The sequence below is a fragment of the Haemaphysalis longicornis genome, unplaced genomic scaffold, assembly GCF_048455015.1.
Source record: "Haemaphysalis longicornis isolate Haplotype H1 unplaced genomic scaffold, Haemaphysalis longicornis Haplotype H1 scaffold_5, whole genome shotgun sequence".
Lineage (NCBI taxonomy): Eukaryota > Metazoa > Arthropoda > Arachnida > Ixodida > Ixodidae > Haemaphysalis > Haemaphysalis longicornis.
In genome coordinates, this window is record NW_027526385.1 from 4,266,459 (window position 1) to 4,285,260 (window position 18,802).

Below are 18,802 nucleotides of genomic sequence, written 5' to 3' on the forward strand. Positions count from 1 at the left end.
GTTGCTTGCACGCGTAGACACAAAAAATTATCCTCCCTGTCGGTCAGCTGCTGGCACAATAGTGGAAAATTTCGAAAAAAGGCTACTTACGCTAGGCGTTCACCTAGACTTTAGCAAGGTATTTGATCGTGCCAGTCATGCACTCATTCTTAATAGACTGTAAAACCGCGCTTTTCGGGGTGTGTCCTATATTCTCATGCAGTTTTACTTTTGACGCGTTTTCAGTCCGGGGAAGTAAATAACCACAAATCGCAAACTAACCAAATAAAAACGGCGTGCGGCAAGGAAGCATTCTCGGACCAGTTTTTAAAATTTTAGATAGATGACATTACATGCATACAGATAAATTGTAAGTTTATTGTAGAGGCCGATGATTAATTGTACTCTGTTTCTGTAAAAACTTGGAGACTGTAGTGCCTGTGTAATGTTCTATATGTTACAAAATCCAAGAGTGGTCCTATAAAAACTACCTAACGCTAGATGAATAAAAAACGAAAGGTGTGCTTTTACGCCCTTTAGGCACGGCAGTAGTAGTACCTGACAGCATTGTTTTAGTCCCGTATAAAATCACTACGGTCACAAGTGTGAAAACGCTTGATGTCATTTTTACAGAGCACATCGCATGAGTTCATGGAATGAGCATGTTATATCACTGCTTAAAAGCGCAAAATGCCGCTGTATCATAAATAGGCGTCGTCATTTTTTACCCACTGGCGGAAAGTGACTTTTATACAAGGAGCTGTTTCACTCACATCTCAACTAGTGTGCATTAGTCTGGGCAAACACGACCTCGCAAAACGTACATAAAATAACAACACTACAAAAGAAAGCCATTCGGGAAGTTGAAAATGTTCCTTTTATAGCGCACACAAACAACTATTTCTAAAACACCGAATATTGAAGGCTGAAAACATATTTATTTATTAATTTAATAATTAATCTATTTATTTATCTATTTATTATACCCTCAGTGCCAAAGGCACTACAGAGGGGAGTGGTGTGAGAGAAAAAAGAAAAAAAGAAAACGGAAACAGCACGAAGCAGTTGAGATACAACATACATCAAAATAATTAACAAAATGTAATAAAAAATTGCGACTCATGAAAAACAAACGTTAGAAGAACTCCAGATTATACAATGTTAGCTAGAACATTTCGAAACTGGTGGACGTCATTAATGGATGCAGTGTCAAAAGGAAGGCGATTCCAGTCGCGACTTGTCCGGGGAAAGAAGGAATGAAAACACTGCATTGTTTTGCACATATCAATCCTAACTTTGCGCTCATGGTCGACGCGACGGGATTGATAATGTGGCCTAGGTATGAGTTTGTCACGCAGCACGGGGTGGTGATACAGGTTATGAAAAATAGTTGCGAAATTTGACGTCTAGTCGAGAGAGGTGGGAGGGCTAGACAAGATTTCATTATAGTAATGCTCTCGGTTCGATTTTAGTTAGCCAGCACAAATCTAACAGAATTATTTGCACGAGTTCTAGGGTAGTTATAATTTTTCCATGCCATGGGTCCCGTACTGAGCATGCGCATTCCAATTTGGAACGAATTAATGTTTTGTAAAGCAATAATTTGAGTGACGAAGGAACTTTAATGAAGTTGCGGCGCAAGTGACCATACATGCGATTGGTCTGGTGAACAATATGCTCTGTATATCGATATAAACCCATCTGCAGCTAAAGGTATGCAAAACAAAGCAAACTGGATACTTTTATGGACCTAGCATATTTACAGAAAACTGTAAATGTGTGCGCACACCGATGTAAGCCCCCTTAAAACTTCCCGTCATCAAGGACTCACTATGGACAGCCGCTACTAGAGCCTACACTTCCCAACATGCTCAATTATTTTAAATGCGAATGCATTTCTTAGTCGGGGGTTGTCGTGCTCCGTCGGCGTGCGCCTTCATTCCCCCAGCGCGAGCGCACGTGAGCGCGCGCCTCGTAGTTCTGCCTTCGTCGTCGTCGTCGTCATAAATGCGAATGCATTTCTTAGTCGGGGGTTGTCGTGCTCCGTCGGCGTGCACCCGCAGGTGTTATCTCTCCGCTATATCGCTCCTCCTCGCCCCTAGCAACAGCTGGGGCGCGCCTAGCAACCGGAGCAGGTGGTAGCTCGGTCGGGAGTAGCGGAGGGCAAGGGGAGAGGAGGAGCGCGCTCGGGCGTGTGAGGGCGCTCGCATCGCGGAGCTCGGCGGGAGAGACAGCTCGCGCGCGGGGCGGGCGTGTTGCGCGGGTGTCTCTCTCCTCTCCGCGTACCCTCTCTCCGCTCGCTGCGCTCGGAAAATGTATATAAATGCAGTGGAGCGCACTCCTCTCTCCGTTACTGCTTGCCGCAGCGCACTCATCGGTGCACCCAATCCATTCGCATTTCCGCACGATCTCCTTCGGGGAGGTGGGGTTTTTTTTTTACAAACAGGAAATTGACATTTTGGTTTTAAATGATGACCGCATCCTACCTATGTTTATTTAGGTGTCGCATTTGTCATTTTTGTTGTACTTAAATTTTGTGCAGTCAGCTTTTCCAATGTACATTTTAAGTTTTTAGCCTGTCATTGCTGCGTCGGCAGCCGGTGCTCTGTCACGCTGCATGGTTGCGGCTCTTTCTCCGTCTGCTTTTTCCACCTTTGTAGTGATATTGGTGGAAATAAAGCCCGAGTATTGATTGATAACCGCGGCGGATACATAATTATCCGTTAAAGGGATGCGGATGTAACATTATGGGAATACTTGCGCAAATTGGAGTCTGGAGTACGTCGGCCGTGTTTTGACCACTACGGGTGCGCTTACGCGAATTGTTTCGTAGAAAAATCAATTCGAAAGTGCTGTCCTCTCTGCATACTCCTTGCCGATTTCATATGGTGTTCCCTGTGGCGCTTACTTTAGCCTAACTGTTGCGGGCCTCCCTGCCGAGGCTCATCACCGACCGACCGCGATGGCGAGCTCCGGAATACCACCAGCAGCCATGGAGTGCGATGAATCCAGCTGCCGGACGGTCCACGCGCCCAACCCATGGACCTAGGTGATCACAGAGCGAACACGCCAAGCTCCCCGCAAAGCGCGAGACGATATTCCAACAACGGTGAACCGCAACTCTCCAGCCAAGCCTTACGTGCCGGCATGCGCCATTCCACCTCCTTGTCTTTTCGGGTCGTATTACATCACCGTCTATCGACCAAGAACGATCGTGCTAGTTGGAGCTTGGGGCACGCGAGATATTCGTACAAGGGTTGAGCACCTTGTCTGGGAAGGTTGCGACAGGACCACAGGAATGAAGAAAGCGGGAGGTGTTGGCATGCTCATTAAACACGGTGGAAAGGAAACAAACCGATGGAAAGGGAAGAGAAAGCTGAGAAGCTGGTGGAATAAGGAAACAAAAGAGGCTATTGACCAGCGAAGAAAGGCGTCGAGAGAACATAGAGAAGCAAAAAGAACTGGTATGGAACCGGAGGTAGTGAAGGAGAAATGGGATATCTACCGTGGGAAAAAACTAGAAGTCCAGAAAATGGTGCAAGCAAAGATAAAGCAGAAAAGAGAGCAATGGATGGCAGAAATACGGAAGAAAGACAAAAGCGCATCCAAGAAGTTTTGGGAACCATGTAAATTCACTAAGCTCAAAAAACGAAAACCATCAAAAATTTCTGATTGATGAGGAGGGGGAACATTTAGAAGGAGATCACGCGTTGGCGCGTATTCATCGAGTGATTAGTGAGAAGTTCAGGACAATAGTGGTAGGAAAACCTGCACCGATAACATCAGTGCTACAGAAGACTGCGGAAAGGGAAATAAGTTTGAGCAACCTTGATTGGAAAAAAAGCAGAGCAAAAGGTTTCCCTCCAGACAGCAGTGGGCCCAGACGCAATACCAATGCAACTGATAAACCTGCTTGGACCTAAAAGTAAGGAATCGTTTATGAGGGCAATAGATAAGGTTATAGAAACCAAACAGATACCAGAGGACTGGCTAGAAAGTAGGATGAATTTAATATATAAAGGCAGAGCAGACAAAGCCAGTATTGATTTATACAGACCACTCACAGTAACGTCAGTGGTGTATAGATTCGTAATGCAGGCGATAAAATCAGAAATTCAAGCATGGATGGCAGAAAATGAAATACTTGGGGAACTGCAGAATGGATTTAGACAAGACAGGTGACTGGATGACAATTTGTTCGTGATAACGTAACGCATTGAAATTGTGAAAGCACAGAATAGACCACTATGGATTACGCTCTTGGACATTAAAGGGGCATATGACACCGTAAACAGAGAACGGCTGTGGAGAATGTTGAAACTCCAGGGATTAGATGACGAACTGGTACAGTTCCTTATAGCAATCTATAAAGACAATAGAGTGCACCTTACTTGGGAAGGACAGAAATGCACCCAGCAGGTCAACATCCATCGGGGACTAAAACAGGGATGCCCTTTGAGCCCAATACTGTTTATGCTTTACATGGCAGGATTAGAAAAGAAACTGGAAGAAAATCAAGTAGGGTTTAGCCTAACCCATATGCTGCAAGGCGAAGTGGTACAACAGCATATTGCGGGAATGTTATACGCAGACGACATTCTTCTTTTAGCTGATAACCAAACCGATATGCAGCGGGTAATAAATATTAGCGGCCAGGAAGCCACCGACTTTGGTTTAAATTTTCAGTGCAGAAAAATCAGGAATAATGGTTTTCAATGATGCTACCACTGACGTAGTGTCTATCCAGCAAGGTGAATTACCTAGAGTGAAGGAATATAAATATTTGGGACTGTGGATAAACGAAGGGGATAACTACTTAAGAACTCACGAGGAGCAACTTAAGGTTAAGGGAAAGCGAAACGCAGCTATAATTAAGCATAGAGCTCTGTGGGGATATAACAAATATGAAGTACTAAGAGGAATGTGGAAAGGTGTAATGGTTCCGGGTCTCACGTTTGCGAATGCTGTACTCTGCTTAAAATCAGACGTCCTATCAGGCCTTGAAGTAAACCAGAGAACGGTAGGACGTTTGGCCTTAGGCGCGCATGGAAAAACAACTAACGAAGCAGTTCAGGGAGATATGGGCTGGGCGTCGTTTGAAGTTAGAGAAGCTCAGTGTAAAATATGCTTTGAGATGAGGTTGAGGGCAATGGATCAACGAAGGTGGGCAGCTAAGGTTTTTAGGTACCTATACTTGAAAAGCGCGGGCACGCAATGATTAAGGAAGACTAGAAGGCTAACAATGAAATACGGAAAGAACAGTGGAGAATCCAAAACAGCCAAGTTAGCCAAAAAAGAGGCACGGAAGATTGAAACGAATAAATGGAGGAAGAAAATGGAAACTAAAACGTTGTTAGAGATGTACAGGGCTGAGAAATTGAACATCAGAAAGGAAAATTTCTACGATAATTCCCAGGGCAGTGCTTTGCTTTTTGAGGCTAGAGCAGGTTGCCTGCGAACTAAGAGTTTTGTGGGGAAGTATTCACAAAATGATGGGGTATGCGTGGTCTGCAGAAAAGAAACAGAAACTATGCGGCACATAGTGTTAGAATGTGAGGGTATCCATCCAAATCTACATGAAGGGAATATTGGGCTTCCAGAAGCCCTAGGATTTAAGGGTATCACAGGGGACGTTATCTTCAAGGCTGTCGAGGGGACGAAAAGAAGATTAGAATGCTGGTGGACGAAAAGCAGAGAGGGGAATATTGCCTAGGACAGTTACCACCTGTAACAGGGAAAAAAGGTATTTCGTGCCTAATAAGCTTTAGTGCCTACCCTAAGCAGCGCTAGTATTAAACCAAGAGTGTAAAACATGGTTATATTAGTCCTTTTTGGTAAGATGGCATGTCATCACCCCGCTTCAAATGGGAAACCAATAGAAATCATCATCATCATCATCATCATGCCCCGGGCGCAGTTCTTAGAACGGGTGCCCATCCGGGCCTAACCGGCACAGAACCTCGTCGTAGCCGGCAATCCAGATTTCAGTATCGCCACCGTCCTCTCACACATTTCAACGATCACTCTCGGGTAAATTAGCTTCGAAATCGCCGCCTACATGAAGTACCCTCCCGAGATGTACTGCGGTGTTATCCACGCCCTGACCGAGGACTTCGGCAATCGCCCTACTCGAACTGACGGCTGCCAACAAGCCTTACCTAATTCATGATAGGCGGGAGGCACTAGTGTGCCAAGAGTGAGAGGAGGTGGACCACCGCCTGAACGTGTGCCCCATCCCGACACCCCAAACTGTCCCAAGTGCGGTGCTGCTTACTACCCACCAGACCACACGTGTCTCCGAAAGTGCAAATTCTGTCATCAACCACACCCCACTGGCAGCAAAGAGTGTCCCCAAAGGCATCTTCCCAGTCCGCCACTCCCGCGAGCACGAAAGCAGCAACCTGCCCCATTCCTGGCCCGTCTACATCAGCAGCAGCGGCGCCAGGACCTCACTGTTCGAGTCCCGGATCCTCCACTACCCATGGCCCAGGTGAGCTGGTCAGCGGCCGTAGACGGCACAGAGACCGCTCACTCCCAATCTCTTCAACTTAACGATGTCCCACAACAACCCCCGTATCGCCCTAATTGACGGCCTTCCTAAACAAATTCGCCCAGCAACAAAAACAATTTCAGATGCCCTCACAGCAAAGTAAACAAACTCACATCCATCCTTCTCCCTGCTCTCCCGTTTACGGAGCCCGAGCAGCTCGATGAGCCTCTTGACTCTTTGCTGGGCCCCGTTACAAAAACCCAGGCCCAAGCAACCTCCCCACCAGAGTTGCCAGATCCGCTTATTATACGCGGATTTGGGCTTCTTTTATCGTTGAGTCGCTTGTCGCGGTTTTTTGGGCTTACGTTTTTTCGGGAAATTTCACGGCAGCGCCCGGCACGAGCATTTGTCATCAAAAACACGGCTAGAGTGGCCAAAATGTGTCATCATCATCATCGGTTGGCTAGTGGGTTGTGGCTACGTTCGTGCCTTGTTGTCGTTGCCTTCCTTCTTCATGTTTCTCAAACAGTCGTCGTCGTCGGAGTGAGTTGCCATGGCTTGCTTCAAAGTGGTCAAAATATTGGAAAAACTATTGTAAAAAGTGGGAAAAGGAAATGCACCTCAAGGACTGGTTACGTCCAGTCACCGAAGACGATAAAAAAAATGCATGCAAGTACTGCAACTGTGAGAACCACGCTCATCAGGCCTACCCCCTTCAGCACATGCATGTACAATAAAAAACACGCGAGAAACTCTCGGCGACTGTCTTGTGCACGTTTGACTACCATGGGTTTCATCAAACCGTCGCCTGCGAAAAAGACACCAGAATCGGAGCTCAAGATTTCTGGTTATTCAGTGCTTCATGCGAGTATAAACTCCGTTAATCATCTCGGCGAACTGGCACAGTCGTAGCGTGCGACGTAAAGCTTCACCGAACAAAATTCGGAGCACTAATAACAAAAGTTCTTGCCCCCTGTCTGTTCGAGGACCTTGTCAAGGATATAAGGACTTCGCAATATTCATTATCGATTGATGAGAGCACTGACGTAGCAAACAAAAGGCAGTTGGTTGTCGGGGTTCGTTATTTCAGCATTTCAGCGCATGAATAAATTAATTGTTGACCACGTTTCTGAGACTGCACAAGGCCTTGCACAAGATTGCACAAGGCCTTCTCGATATCTTCACCTAAGTCGATCTGGATTGGATTGGAACCTACGGTGTGAACGTTATGGTTGGGAATGACAATTCTGTGTGCCCATATTTGCGCCACAAGAACGAGAGCGTCGTTCTGGTCAAGTGTGTGTGTGTCATTCCATTCAACTGCGCTCAAGCAAGGCATTGGAAGTGCTTCTACGGAGTCTAGAATTCGTGGTTGGCCGCTCATACAGTTGGTTTCCACGCAGTTCACTCTGACTTAAGGAGTACAGCAAGATATACCACCTGATAAACCACGACAAAGCACCATAAAGTTGGTTCAGTACGGGGTTTTTCATCACTATCCTGCGAGGTTAAGGTCTTTGCTTACGCGGATGACACTGCCTATTTTTGTGCTGATAAAAAAAGCGTTCAAGAAGCCCCTACACTGACCAGGCAGTTTTGTGACGCGTCTGGAGCGGCTGTGAATATGGAAAAAACAAAGGGATTTTGGTTTGGTGAATGGGGAGCGAAACCGTCCTTATTTGGTGGCATTACTTGGGATAAGGACGCACTTCAATACCTAGGTGTACCTTTGCACCAAATACGAAACACCGGGCCGCATTGGTCATTGGCACTCCAAAAAGTCAAGCGAGCCTCTCAGGCATGGATGGGGCGAGAACTTTCTGTGTTCTGTTTGTAATGTCTTCCTTGTCGCAAAGCTTGTTTATGTGCTCCAAGTACTTCATTGTGCGCGTTCTAAAGTACAAACTTAGAGTTTTTGCGACATTTGTGTGGGGGGCCCAATGGGAACCTATGCGTAGGGACAATTTGTTTCTTCCATTAGTGTCTGGGGGTGCTGGGCTGACACATTTGTTTGTACACCAGCTTGTATCTCGGCTTTTCTTCTATAAGGTGACGCATTATCCACTTCTGCTAAACGTTATTCAACAGCGGATAAGTTTTCATTTACCGTTTTTGTTTGTCTCCACTGGTGAAGTTAGAACGAAGCCGCCATGGGGTTTTTTAAAGGAGGTGGTTGACACCTTTCATTTCCTTACTGCGAGGTTTCAAATTCAAATTCAAATTTATTTTCTCTCTCAACATAATCCAATGTCGATAGTCTTCCTGGCAAGAAAGCTGTTGCTACAGCTTGACGGGACCAGGGAGCCAAATTGCAGCTCAATGACGACTGTTGAAAGTATAATGCGATTATAATGAGGGATACAGCATGACAGTACCTTTGAGAAGGCCGATAAACATCACAAAAAATAAAAACAAAAAGTACTTGTATAGCGAGCTTGAACGAATTGGTTCGGCGTCACATAATCCTGTTCAGGTAAAAGAACAAATCAGACAATTCACGCATATTTACACAACAATATAGCAAATGGAATTCAAAAACAATCATTTCTGACAAACGCATCACATAAGGAAGCACGTGTTAGTGTTACATAATTGCCGTTAATTACCTGTTTTTTTATTTAATATGCTTGGAATGTTGTATGCCAATGACTGCCAAAGATAACTGGTTCGTGGGCGTGGAACGAGCCATTGTCCCGAGCCACCAGTTGTATAAGTGGTAATTCGTAGATCTAGACCTCATAAGTGTGTTAAGAATTGCTTATATTTATTATTTGAAAAGTGTAACTGATATAGCAGACGGTAGGAATAAAGCTGCCTAATATTGATTATTCACTGCTGCTCAAACAAGTGCTTACTCGGATGAAGATACGGGACGTTATTTATACATCTGATAGCTTTCTTTTCTAACAGCAGTAACGTATTAATATTTTTCTAGGTTGTCGTGGTCCAAACAAACGTACAGTAATTAAGGTGTGATAGGAAAGTGAATGGTATATTTGAAGTTTAATGTTCAGAGGGAAGAAGTCGCGGCATCGGTACAATGCCCCCACGGCGCGTGACAGTTTTTTTGCCAGTGATTCATCATGGGCGTCCCATGTCATGCGGTGCGAGAGCCCCACTCCCCAATACTTTTTGCTGCTTAACAATGTCGATTTGCGAGGCCCCCCAAGATCAAGCCTTCGGTTACATTTACATTTTTATTTTTAGGTGCGAATAAAATGCATTTGGTTTTCTTTGCATTAATTTTTAAACAGCTTTCGTTCGATGAAGCGTGTAATTGTGTCAAGGTAGAATTGGCGGCGGAAAACAGGCGGGTTGCATCAGCATTGCTAATAAATAAACTAGTATCATCTACGTACAACACAAATTCGGCTTGTTTATCTGTTTGCCCTTTCCAGGAAGGCTTTGACGAACACTTTATTAGAGAGTCTGTGCCGGTTTATCGCCAGCCTTACATTGGCCACCATAAGGATAGTGTTTTGTAGCGTGTCATACTTAAGTGTCTCCCTCCAAATGCAAAAACTTTTTTTCTTTAAACTGCATAAAGCAACACTCCCAGTGAAAACATGGTTGCGCTAGAAAGGAGTGTCTATTCCTTGGTCTGACAATTGCCGTTTATGCAATGAACCTGAAACCATTGATCATTGTTTTGTTTTGTTCCAAGATGCGTTTTTTTTTCTGGGATGTGTTGCAACGAGCCCTTAAAAAGGACATAGACATTACTCCTTATACAATTCGGTTCTTGCCTTTTCAAGATGTTACTGGAGTGCCCTATGATATATTGTTGTGATGCGATTGTACAGCTTGTGGAAGTGACGTATGATGGACAGGCACGCGGAGCCTCCTCGCTCAATGAAGTATATTTTTCGGGAGCAAGCTGCGTTGGTGCGGAACATTTATTCGGCGCAAAGTGACCCACCAGAATGGCTGCATCTGTTGGGCGCGTGCGTGTGCTTGCCGGAGTTTTGACGGACGGCTTATTTTAGCTGCAGTGATGTGCATCTTCTTGCATGACTCATAACTTTTGTAGGCTGTAATAAGTGCAGTTTTCCGTGCAGTAAAGAAAAAAAAAGTTGTTTGTGGCGGAGTGGTCTGGAGCTCTACAAAAATAAATTTTGCAAGTTGCAAGTTCGAATCACCAAGGATACATTCGTTTTTCTGTAAGTTGGTTTTTTTTTGTTTTCGGCCGATGTTTTCTATACTGAGTTCACGATTTTTTTGGCCGCAACGTTCACTGCTTCAGGAACAAGTTTGCAGAACGCGCGCATACTGACACTGACGCGCTAACGAGTTCTCGTTGGCGTGCTGTTGCCATAAGCACCTACTGCTTGCGGGCAGTGGGCACGGGCCAGAATAAGCAGACCCTTGGCCTGGTGCGCACACGTTTTTTACGATGCAGGTATGAGTGAGCCTACAAATATGGGGGAAAAACACATGGCATTAGAGCGTCTGCGGTGTCGCTGAGGGCGTTCATTCACTGCGTAGGCCTCGGCTAGTGATTGCTACAATTCCAAGCCGTCCTGGGAGGCTTATCTTAGGCATTTTACAGACGATTATTGAGGTATCGAAAATGTCCATCCAACTATAACGTCAGATGTCAAGCATGTTTTTTTTACAGAAGCGAAGCCGAAACTTGTTTTAATGCTAACCTTGTACATCGTCCAATCACGATGAACCTTCTCCCGACGTTACAGCGTTTAGTTCGTGCGGCCGCCGCAGACAGCGCGTGGTAGTTTTTCTTCTTTCGGGCTTCATAAAATAATTACCAACTTATCAACCGGGGAAACGATGAGAGAGAGAGAGAGACAACTTTATTAAGGCCTGCACTTTACCTACAGGCGCCAGAGCCCCGGTGAGGGGGCAGCGCCGTCGGCTGCTGGCGTTTGAGGGCCGCCAGCGCTAACTGAACAGCCTCCCGCTGTGCGTTAAGATCGGTATGTGTTACAGCACTTGCTAGGCGTGGCGGTAGCACGTCCGTAGCACTGTCTTCTACTGCACTGCTCCATAACATGTGCGCCATAGTGGCACGATCGGCACCGCACATACGTCGCTTGTGTATAAGTCCGGGCACACATGTTTTGCGATTACAGGTGTCCACCTTGCGCGAGTTTGTAGTTGCCGTAGCATCGTTGCCTCTTGCCTGGTGAGCTGTTTGTGAGGCGGCGGGTACTTCCGCCTACCTTCACGGTACCAGCTCATCACGTCTTTGTAGGAGGTAATTGGCTCCATGTCTTCGTCGTTGATTTCCTCCGTGGGTTGGGGGTTGTGGTCTGCGCTGCGGCTAGTGAGCGCACGCGCCGCCCGATCTGCCCCTTCGTTGCGGTTCTCTCCTGTATTCATTGGTCCCATGTGCGCCGGGAACCATTTAAGCACCACCGGCATTGCTCTTTGTGTGAGGGCCCCGCACACCCTGGCCGCGCATGGAGACACGTTGTTTTTGGCAAAGTTCATAATCGCGCTTTTCGAGTCGCTCAGTATCGTTGGTTCGCGAGCGCCAGCGCTATGGCTAGCTCTTCGGCCTGTACTGGCTCCCGTGCCCGCACGCTGCCAGCCGTGCACACCTTCCCGGAAGTCGCCGCAATCACGGCCGCAGCATACGTACCCGGCCGACCCGGGTAGGTGGCGACATCGGCATGTCGCCACCTACCTGATGTATGTGTGGCCGTGAGAGTCCTGGCCCTCGCTAGCCGGCGCTCCCGATCCGCTTCTGGGTCCATGTGTCGTAGAACCGGTGGGACCTGCAAAGAGCGCAGCAGCCCGCACGGCAGCGGTGACCTGCCCCCACTCTCCCGCAGCCCCCTGCAGAGTCCTAGTCTGAATAGTATAGATCTACCTGTTTTGGTGAGTGCTAGTCGAGCAAGTTGCGCGGTGCGCTGTGCTTCTGCGATTTCAGCTAGTGTGTTATGTATTCCTAGTTCTAGGAGTCGTTCGGTGCTTGTGTGTGAATAGAGGCCTAATGCTACTTTATATGCTTTGCGTATGAGTGCGTCAACCTTCCGGCGCTCCGCCGCGTTCCAGTTGTGGAAGGCCGCGACGTAGGCTACGTGGCTGATTGCGAACGACTGCACTAATTTCTGCAGAGTAGCTTCCTTCATGCCTGCATGTCTTGTGGATACCTTCCTCAGGAGTCGTAAGGCCGTGGATATCTTGGTGTCGAGTTTGGCAATGCTGGTGCCATTATGTTGTGAAGCTTCAATGTGGAGTCCAAGCACTCGGAGTGTTTTAACGTGTGGGATGTTTCCTCCGTCTTTCGTCCGTAGGTTGATATCTGGTTGGCCATGTTGTGCCGTTGTTCCACGTGGTGGTATGATGAGAAGTTCGGATTTAGCCGGTGCACATACGAGTCCCGTGCCCTGGAGTTGGTCTTCTATTTCGTCTATTGCCTGCTGCAGCGATGCTTCGATCTCGCTGTCGCGGCCTCCTGTCATCCAGAGAGTGATGTCGTCAGCGTAGATGGTGTGCTTGACGTTCGGGTGGCTTTGGAGGCGTTTAGCTATCCCGATCATGACCAGGTTGAACAGCAGCGGCGAGATCACTGCACCCTGCGGCGTGCCGATACTTCCGAGGCTTTTGCTTGGGAGTTCTATGTCGCCAACAATGATGGTTGTAGTACGGTCCGTTAAGAAGTATTTAATGTAGGCAAAGGTGCGTTCTCCCATATTTAGTTGTGATACTTGTCGAAGAATGGCTGAGTGATGAACTCTATCGAACGCGCTCTGTAGGTCCAGGCCCAGCACGGCACGGTTGTCCAGGGTGTGTGTTGGTCGGTGGAGGACTTCATGCTTGATGAGGAGCATGGCGTCTTGTGTGTGCTGAGCTTGGCCCTGAAGCCGAGTATCGTATCTGGGTAGAGTCCTTCTGCTTCCAAGAACGCCTGCCAGCGATTCATTGGCACGTGTTCGAACACTTTCCCCATACAGGATGTTAGAGAAATGGGTCGCAGGTTCTCGATGTTCGGTGGTTTGCCTGGCTTCGGAATCAGCACTGTTCTTGCGTCCTTCGAGCTTCTGGGTAGCTTGCCGGTGCGCCAGCATGTGTTGTAGTATGCCGTCAGCGCCGCCACCGCCGCCACCGCAGCGTCGTTGAGGTTGCGTAGCGCCTTATTCGTTACCGCGTCCGGCCCCGGTGCCGACTTGCAGTTGATTGTTTGAAGCACTGCGCGGACCTCCCATTCCTCGATTTCTGCATCCAGTTGAGCATTTGATGCACCCGTGTAGTTCGGGAGTGGGTCCGGCGGGGTGGACGGGAGGTATTTGTTATTTAGGCGTCTGCAGACCTCTGCTTCGCCAAGCGCTTTCTGAGCTTTTATAGAGTGCGTGCTAGGACGTGCTGTTGCGTTCCTTTCGTCTTATTTTCGTCAAGCAAGTGGCGTAGCAGCTGCCAAGTGCGGCTCTTGTGCAGTTGGCCATCCGCCTCTTGGCAGACCGCATGCCACTGTTGCTTACAGAGCACCGCACTATGCTTCACGATGAAAAGTGCGTTAAATTGAGCCAGTCTACGCAGTTCAAGAAAAACGGGAGCTTGACGAATTCACTTCAGTGTCCCTTTAAGTGCTTAAAGGGATACTGAAGTGATATGTAAACATTGCGGGATTACTAGCGCAAATTGTAGTCCGGAGTCCCCAGGCCATCTTTCGACCACTCTGGGCGCGTTTACGCGATTTTATTTAGTAGAAAAATTAATTCAAAAATGCTGTCCTCCTCTCTTTACGCTCGCCCATTTTCTGTGGCGTTTTCGTGTGACGTCTGGAGGAGCCGAGCTCGCAATTGGCTGCGCTACTGCACGGCTCCCCGGCCTTCAGACAGAGTAAGTCGGCCCAGCGTTTCGTCCGCCGGCCGCCGACGGGTCGTCGCAATTCGTTCGCTCAGTTGATACGAAGCCAGGACACGTTTGTGAATGGAAGAATGTTCCTTTCTTTACTTGGTTAGTTTGTACACTGTATCTAGCTCCAAGTCAAGGTCGCTTAACACAAGCGCTGCACAAGCGCACATGCGACGCTTCGCTGAGTGGTACCCCAGTAGGAAAATATAAGGCCTCTTGAAGGCGGGAGAAGAGTCAGCGAAGTCAATATAGGTACAAAGGAGATAAAATCAACTGATATTTTTACCGTACAGCGTAAAACTAGGGTGCAGGAAGCACTTTTTTGCGCTGGGCGAACAAGCACAGCGGCCAGCAGCACGACTACGCATCTGCGAACGCTTTTCCGTCTAAGAAATGCAATTGCGAGACGTGAGATATTGTGGAAACTTTGGGGATGTTTACTGCACGAGCGCAAAACAACAAATAGTCACCTAAGCTGCTTGGAATGCTAAAACTAAATAAAAGTATAAACTGGTTATACATTATATATCTTATATTTCCAATGTCGGCAGTGCTCGCCCGTGGCCGAGTGGTCTATATCGCTGGGTATGTTATTGCAAGTGTTTTGCGCGTCGCGAGTTCGAATCCCCAAGGGTGCGTGCTTTTTTTTTTCAAGTTAACTTTTTCGTTTTCCGCCGATGTTTTGTATACTGAGTTCACCTTTTTTTGGGCCGCAACGTTCATTGCTCCACGAACTAGTTCACAGAACGCGCGCAGGCTGGCTCTGGCGCGCTAGCGAGTTCTCGTTGGCGTGCTGTTGCCATAAGCACCGACTGCTTGCGGGCAGTGGGCACAGGCCAGAATCAACAGACCCTTGGCCTGGTGAGAACACGCTTTTTACGATACAGGCATGAGTGAGGCAAGCTCCAAATATGGAGGAAAAGCGCATGGCATTTGAGCGTCTGCGGGGTCGCGGAGGGCGTGCATGCAGTGCGTAGGCCTCGGCTAGTGAATGCTACCATTCCAAGCCGTCCTGGGAGGCTTATCTTATGCATTTAACAGCCAACAACATGACAGAAGCGCGATATGATGATTACTGAGATATTGAGAATCCCCATCCAACAACGCCATCGGTTGTGTTTTACAGAACCGAAACCGAAACCGAACCTTGTTTGATTGCTAACCTTGGGCATCGTCCAATCACGGTGGCCCCTCCTCCCAACGTCACAGCCTTAGTTGGTGCGGCCGCCGCAAACCGCGCATGGTAGTTTTTCTTCTTTTGCGCTTTGTAAAATAATTACCGATCTGTCAACCGGATAAACGATGAAAAGTGGGCTAATTTGAGCCAGTCTACGCAGTGCAAGCAAAAACGGGAGCTTGACAAATTCACTTCAGTGTCCCTTTAAAGCCTAAAGTTGTAATGGCATTAATTCGCTGCTACACACAAAAATCTAATGCTATTCGCTCTAATGTCATTTTTGGTTTAAGGAATTCCGCACAACTCATTCGCCTTTACGAGTGCCTTAAATCTGCCTACTCTCGAACGCGATTACCAGATCACGGCAGCGGCACGGAACTATGGGAGGAAAGAGTGCTGATACTCTGTAACCTTATCTAGTGACGCTAGTCTTCACCATCCCACTCGCCCGGGCAGCATGACGTCATTCCCAAAACAATGACGTGTACACACGGCGTAGCAGCGTGCGCCAACTGTAACCAGTACGCGGGCTACGTCACTAGAGCCCCGACGTCGGCAGTTTGGGGCAAGGAGCAGGAGCATATGATGTCATGTCGGCCCGCTTTGGGCTTTCACGTGCGGGCAAAAATTGAGAGAGAGAGAGAGAGAGAGCAACTTTATTTAGTCGTCTGCAGAGCGGTGATTAAAATTGATTTAAAATATGTTATACTTAACGGTTACTGTTGAAACTTGCTGGGAGAGGTCTCCTGATAAAAAGGACGCATTTTACATAGTCATCTCAGCTTTGAAATTTCGTTTCTCTACTCTTAACGTTAAATCCATGAAAAATTTAGCATAATAGACCGCGATTATCTATGAGAATTAGGCTGCATTTACTTTTACTTGCTAAAACATTGCTAGTAATATTCATAAATAATTGTTTTACGATAACCGAGTACTACAGCGGCCAAAATCGCTTACGCTATTTTCGCTTTTCGTAATTTTTTGCAGGATATGCAAGCCAAGTGGAGAAAAAATTACACAGTGGTAAGCAGTCTCTCGTTGTATATTTCCCAGATTATCTCCCGAAAACAATGCGGAGTGCAAAAATTGAACTAGTAATCACACATATTTTCGCAAGACTTGGGGGTAAAAGTGGGTATAGGTGATTGCATAATGTGTAGAATTCATATGGTTATTTTCTGTATCAATAACTGACAATAGAGGGTGGCATACTCGTCAAACAATTTTGCACTCATGAGTAATGTGTATTTTATCTGTCGGCTCTATTACCCAGCGAAATTTTATTATGTTACTTTGATTCTGAAAGTCATAGTAAAAGCTGAACGCTTAACAACATGGATCTCGGCTTGCCGACACTGAAGGAAAATACCAAGTTGGGCTCAGACGAAAGTTCAACTGCTCCAAAGCCCTGTCAGCGTTTATTCGGCGGCGAAATATGCTTTAATTTCCGAGAAAGTACCAATTGAAAAACACATTTCAATCCTCGCGCCATTTCATGACGTTTCGCCTGATGCCAATGATTGGTGGAAGCGCTGGAAGCGATGAAACAGCGGTGTGGTCTACCGGAAAGACTAAAACTTACCGAGCGAACTATCGCGGCCGCAGGAGCCACTGGGCGCGCTCGGCGCCAACGGTAAAACAACTTGCCCGCCTTACCTTCCCCTCTCTGTGCGTCAACCTTGGGGCCGATGGTGGTTAAACAATGTGAATGTGCCGCGCGGCCTTTTACTTTACCTACAAAACGTCTAGCGGACAGTGCATGCGCAGCGCGAGACTACACGGGCGCTCTTTTGATTTGCGTTCTCGTTGTGGATAATCGGGTTTAATCTCTTCGATGCACTCGGCATAGCAGTGTGGCGCCATCTGCTTGTTTAAGTTGTAACAGCGTGCAACGCTAAATTTGTGCGGCCCGCTACGTAGGCACCGCTACGTGAGTTTTAGTAGAACGGTTCGTCAGTTTCCAATGGCGGTATGTTAATGCTTATTGCGGCGTCTGTTGAATGTTTTGCGAAGCGAGTTGCCTATTAGCCCATCTGCCAGAAGTGTGCCTAGAGCTATTACGAGCGCCAAAACCACTTCTAACAAACGACTTGGTCCTAGTATGGAACGAAAAACGTGCATAAAATGATACAAATAATTCATTTTACCTAAGTACGCACCGTAGTGGAAGCAAAGCAGCACATACTCTTAATTGAAAGACCAGGTTTGACGCACACTTTTTATTCAACTTCAAGACCATCAAGAAATGGTTTCGAACAAACACATCGTCATGGCACGCTCTTTGAGACCGAAGCACAAAATTAACAGGCGATCGACTGCCTGTAAGGGTAGCACTCGGTTATTGCGATTTACGTGGCGGACAAGTGACTTCACTACGGTGCTAACCGAGAAGGTTTTAAAAAAAATCGCGCACACACTACATACCCGCTGCGGGGTTGGATCGTCCCTAGTGATAATGCCAACATAGCAAGCACAGCCCACACAGTAAGTACATACTAAGCACTGATATTTACGACGGATGTACAGGAACTATACGACTCCATCACAGAACTTGTAAATTTTCTATACAAAAGGGGGTCCGCAAGGGGATACGTACAGTAACCCCGCAATTATTTCCAGCCTGTCTGGAAGGTGTGTTCAGAAAGCTTAGGTGGAGGAAAACCGGGTGAGAAGTAATGGGGAATGTCTCAGCCACCAATGTTTTGCAGATGAAATTGTCCTGTTTACTCAAAGCAGCGCTGATTTGCAGCGCATGCTTTTGCCCATTATGCTCACCAAGTATGATTTTAGGCCTAAACATAACACCAAAAAAGTCCAAGGTAATGTTGAATGAGCACGCCAAGGTGCATCACTTCCATGTAGGCAATGATGCCTTGGAAACAGTCACCGAATAAGTGTATCGTGGACAAGTCATAGCTGCTGATCCACAGAATGAACGGGTAATTACCCGGGGAATTAGCATGGGGTGGGCGGCGTTTGGTAAGAACTCCGACATCCTGACTGCTAAGCTTCCCCTGTCACTCAAAAAACTTGCATTTAATCAATCCGTTCTTCCAGTAATGACTTACGGGGCAGAAACTTGGGGTCTTATCAAACGACTTGAAACCAAACTTAAGTTGGCACAACGGGCCATGGAATGCCGAATGCTAGGGATCATGCTGAGGGACAGGAAAACCGCCGCATGGATTAGGGAACATACCAAAGTGGACGACATTGTAGTTCAAATTAAGCGAAAAAAATGGGCATGGGCTGGTCACGTAATGCGAATGAGGGACAACAGGAGAACCATACGTGTGACAGACTGGCTGCCAATAGACTGCAAACGCACTAGG

The 18,802-nt window shown here is 47.1% G+C and overlaps 1 protein-coding gene across 3 annotated transcripts in view; it reads left to right on the top strand.

Moving 5' to 3' along the window:
* The window catches only part of LOC144139021 (uncharacterized), a 74,493-nt gene that overhangs the window by 7,095 nt on the left and 48,596 nt on the right, over positions 1 to 18,802 (top strand). For all 3 annotated transcript variants that reach the window (XM_077671516.1, XM_077671519.1, XM_077671517.1), the window contains one exon: positions 16,458 to 16,493. In XM_077671516.1, the coding sequence (XP_077527642.1) occupies positions 16,458 to 16,493 (36 nt within the window). The remainder of the gene's footprint in view (positions 1 to 16,457; positions 16,494 to 18,802) is intronic.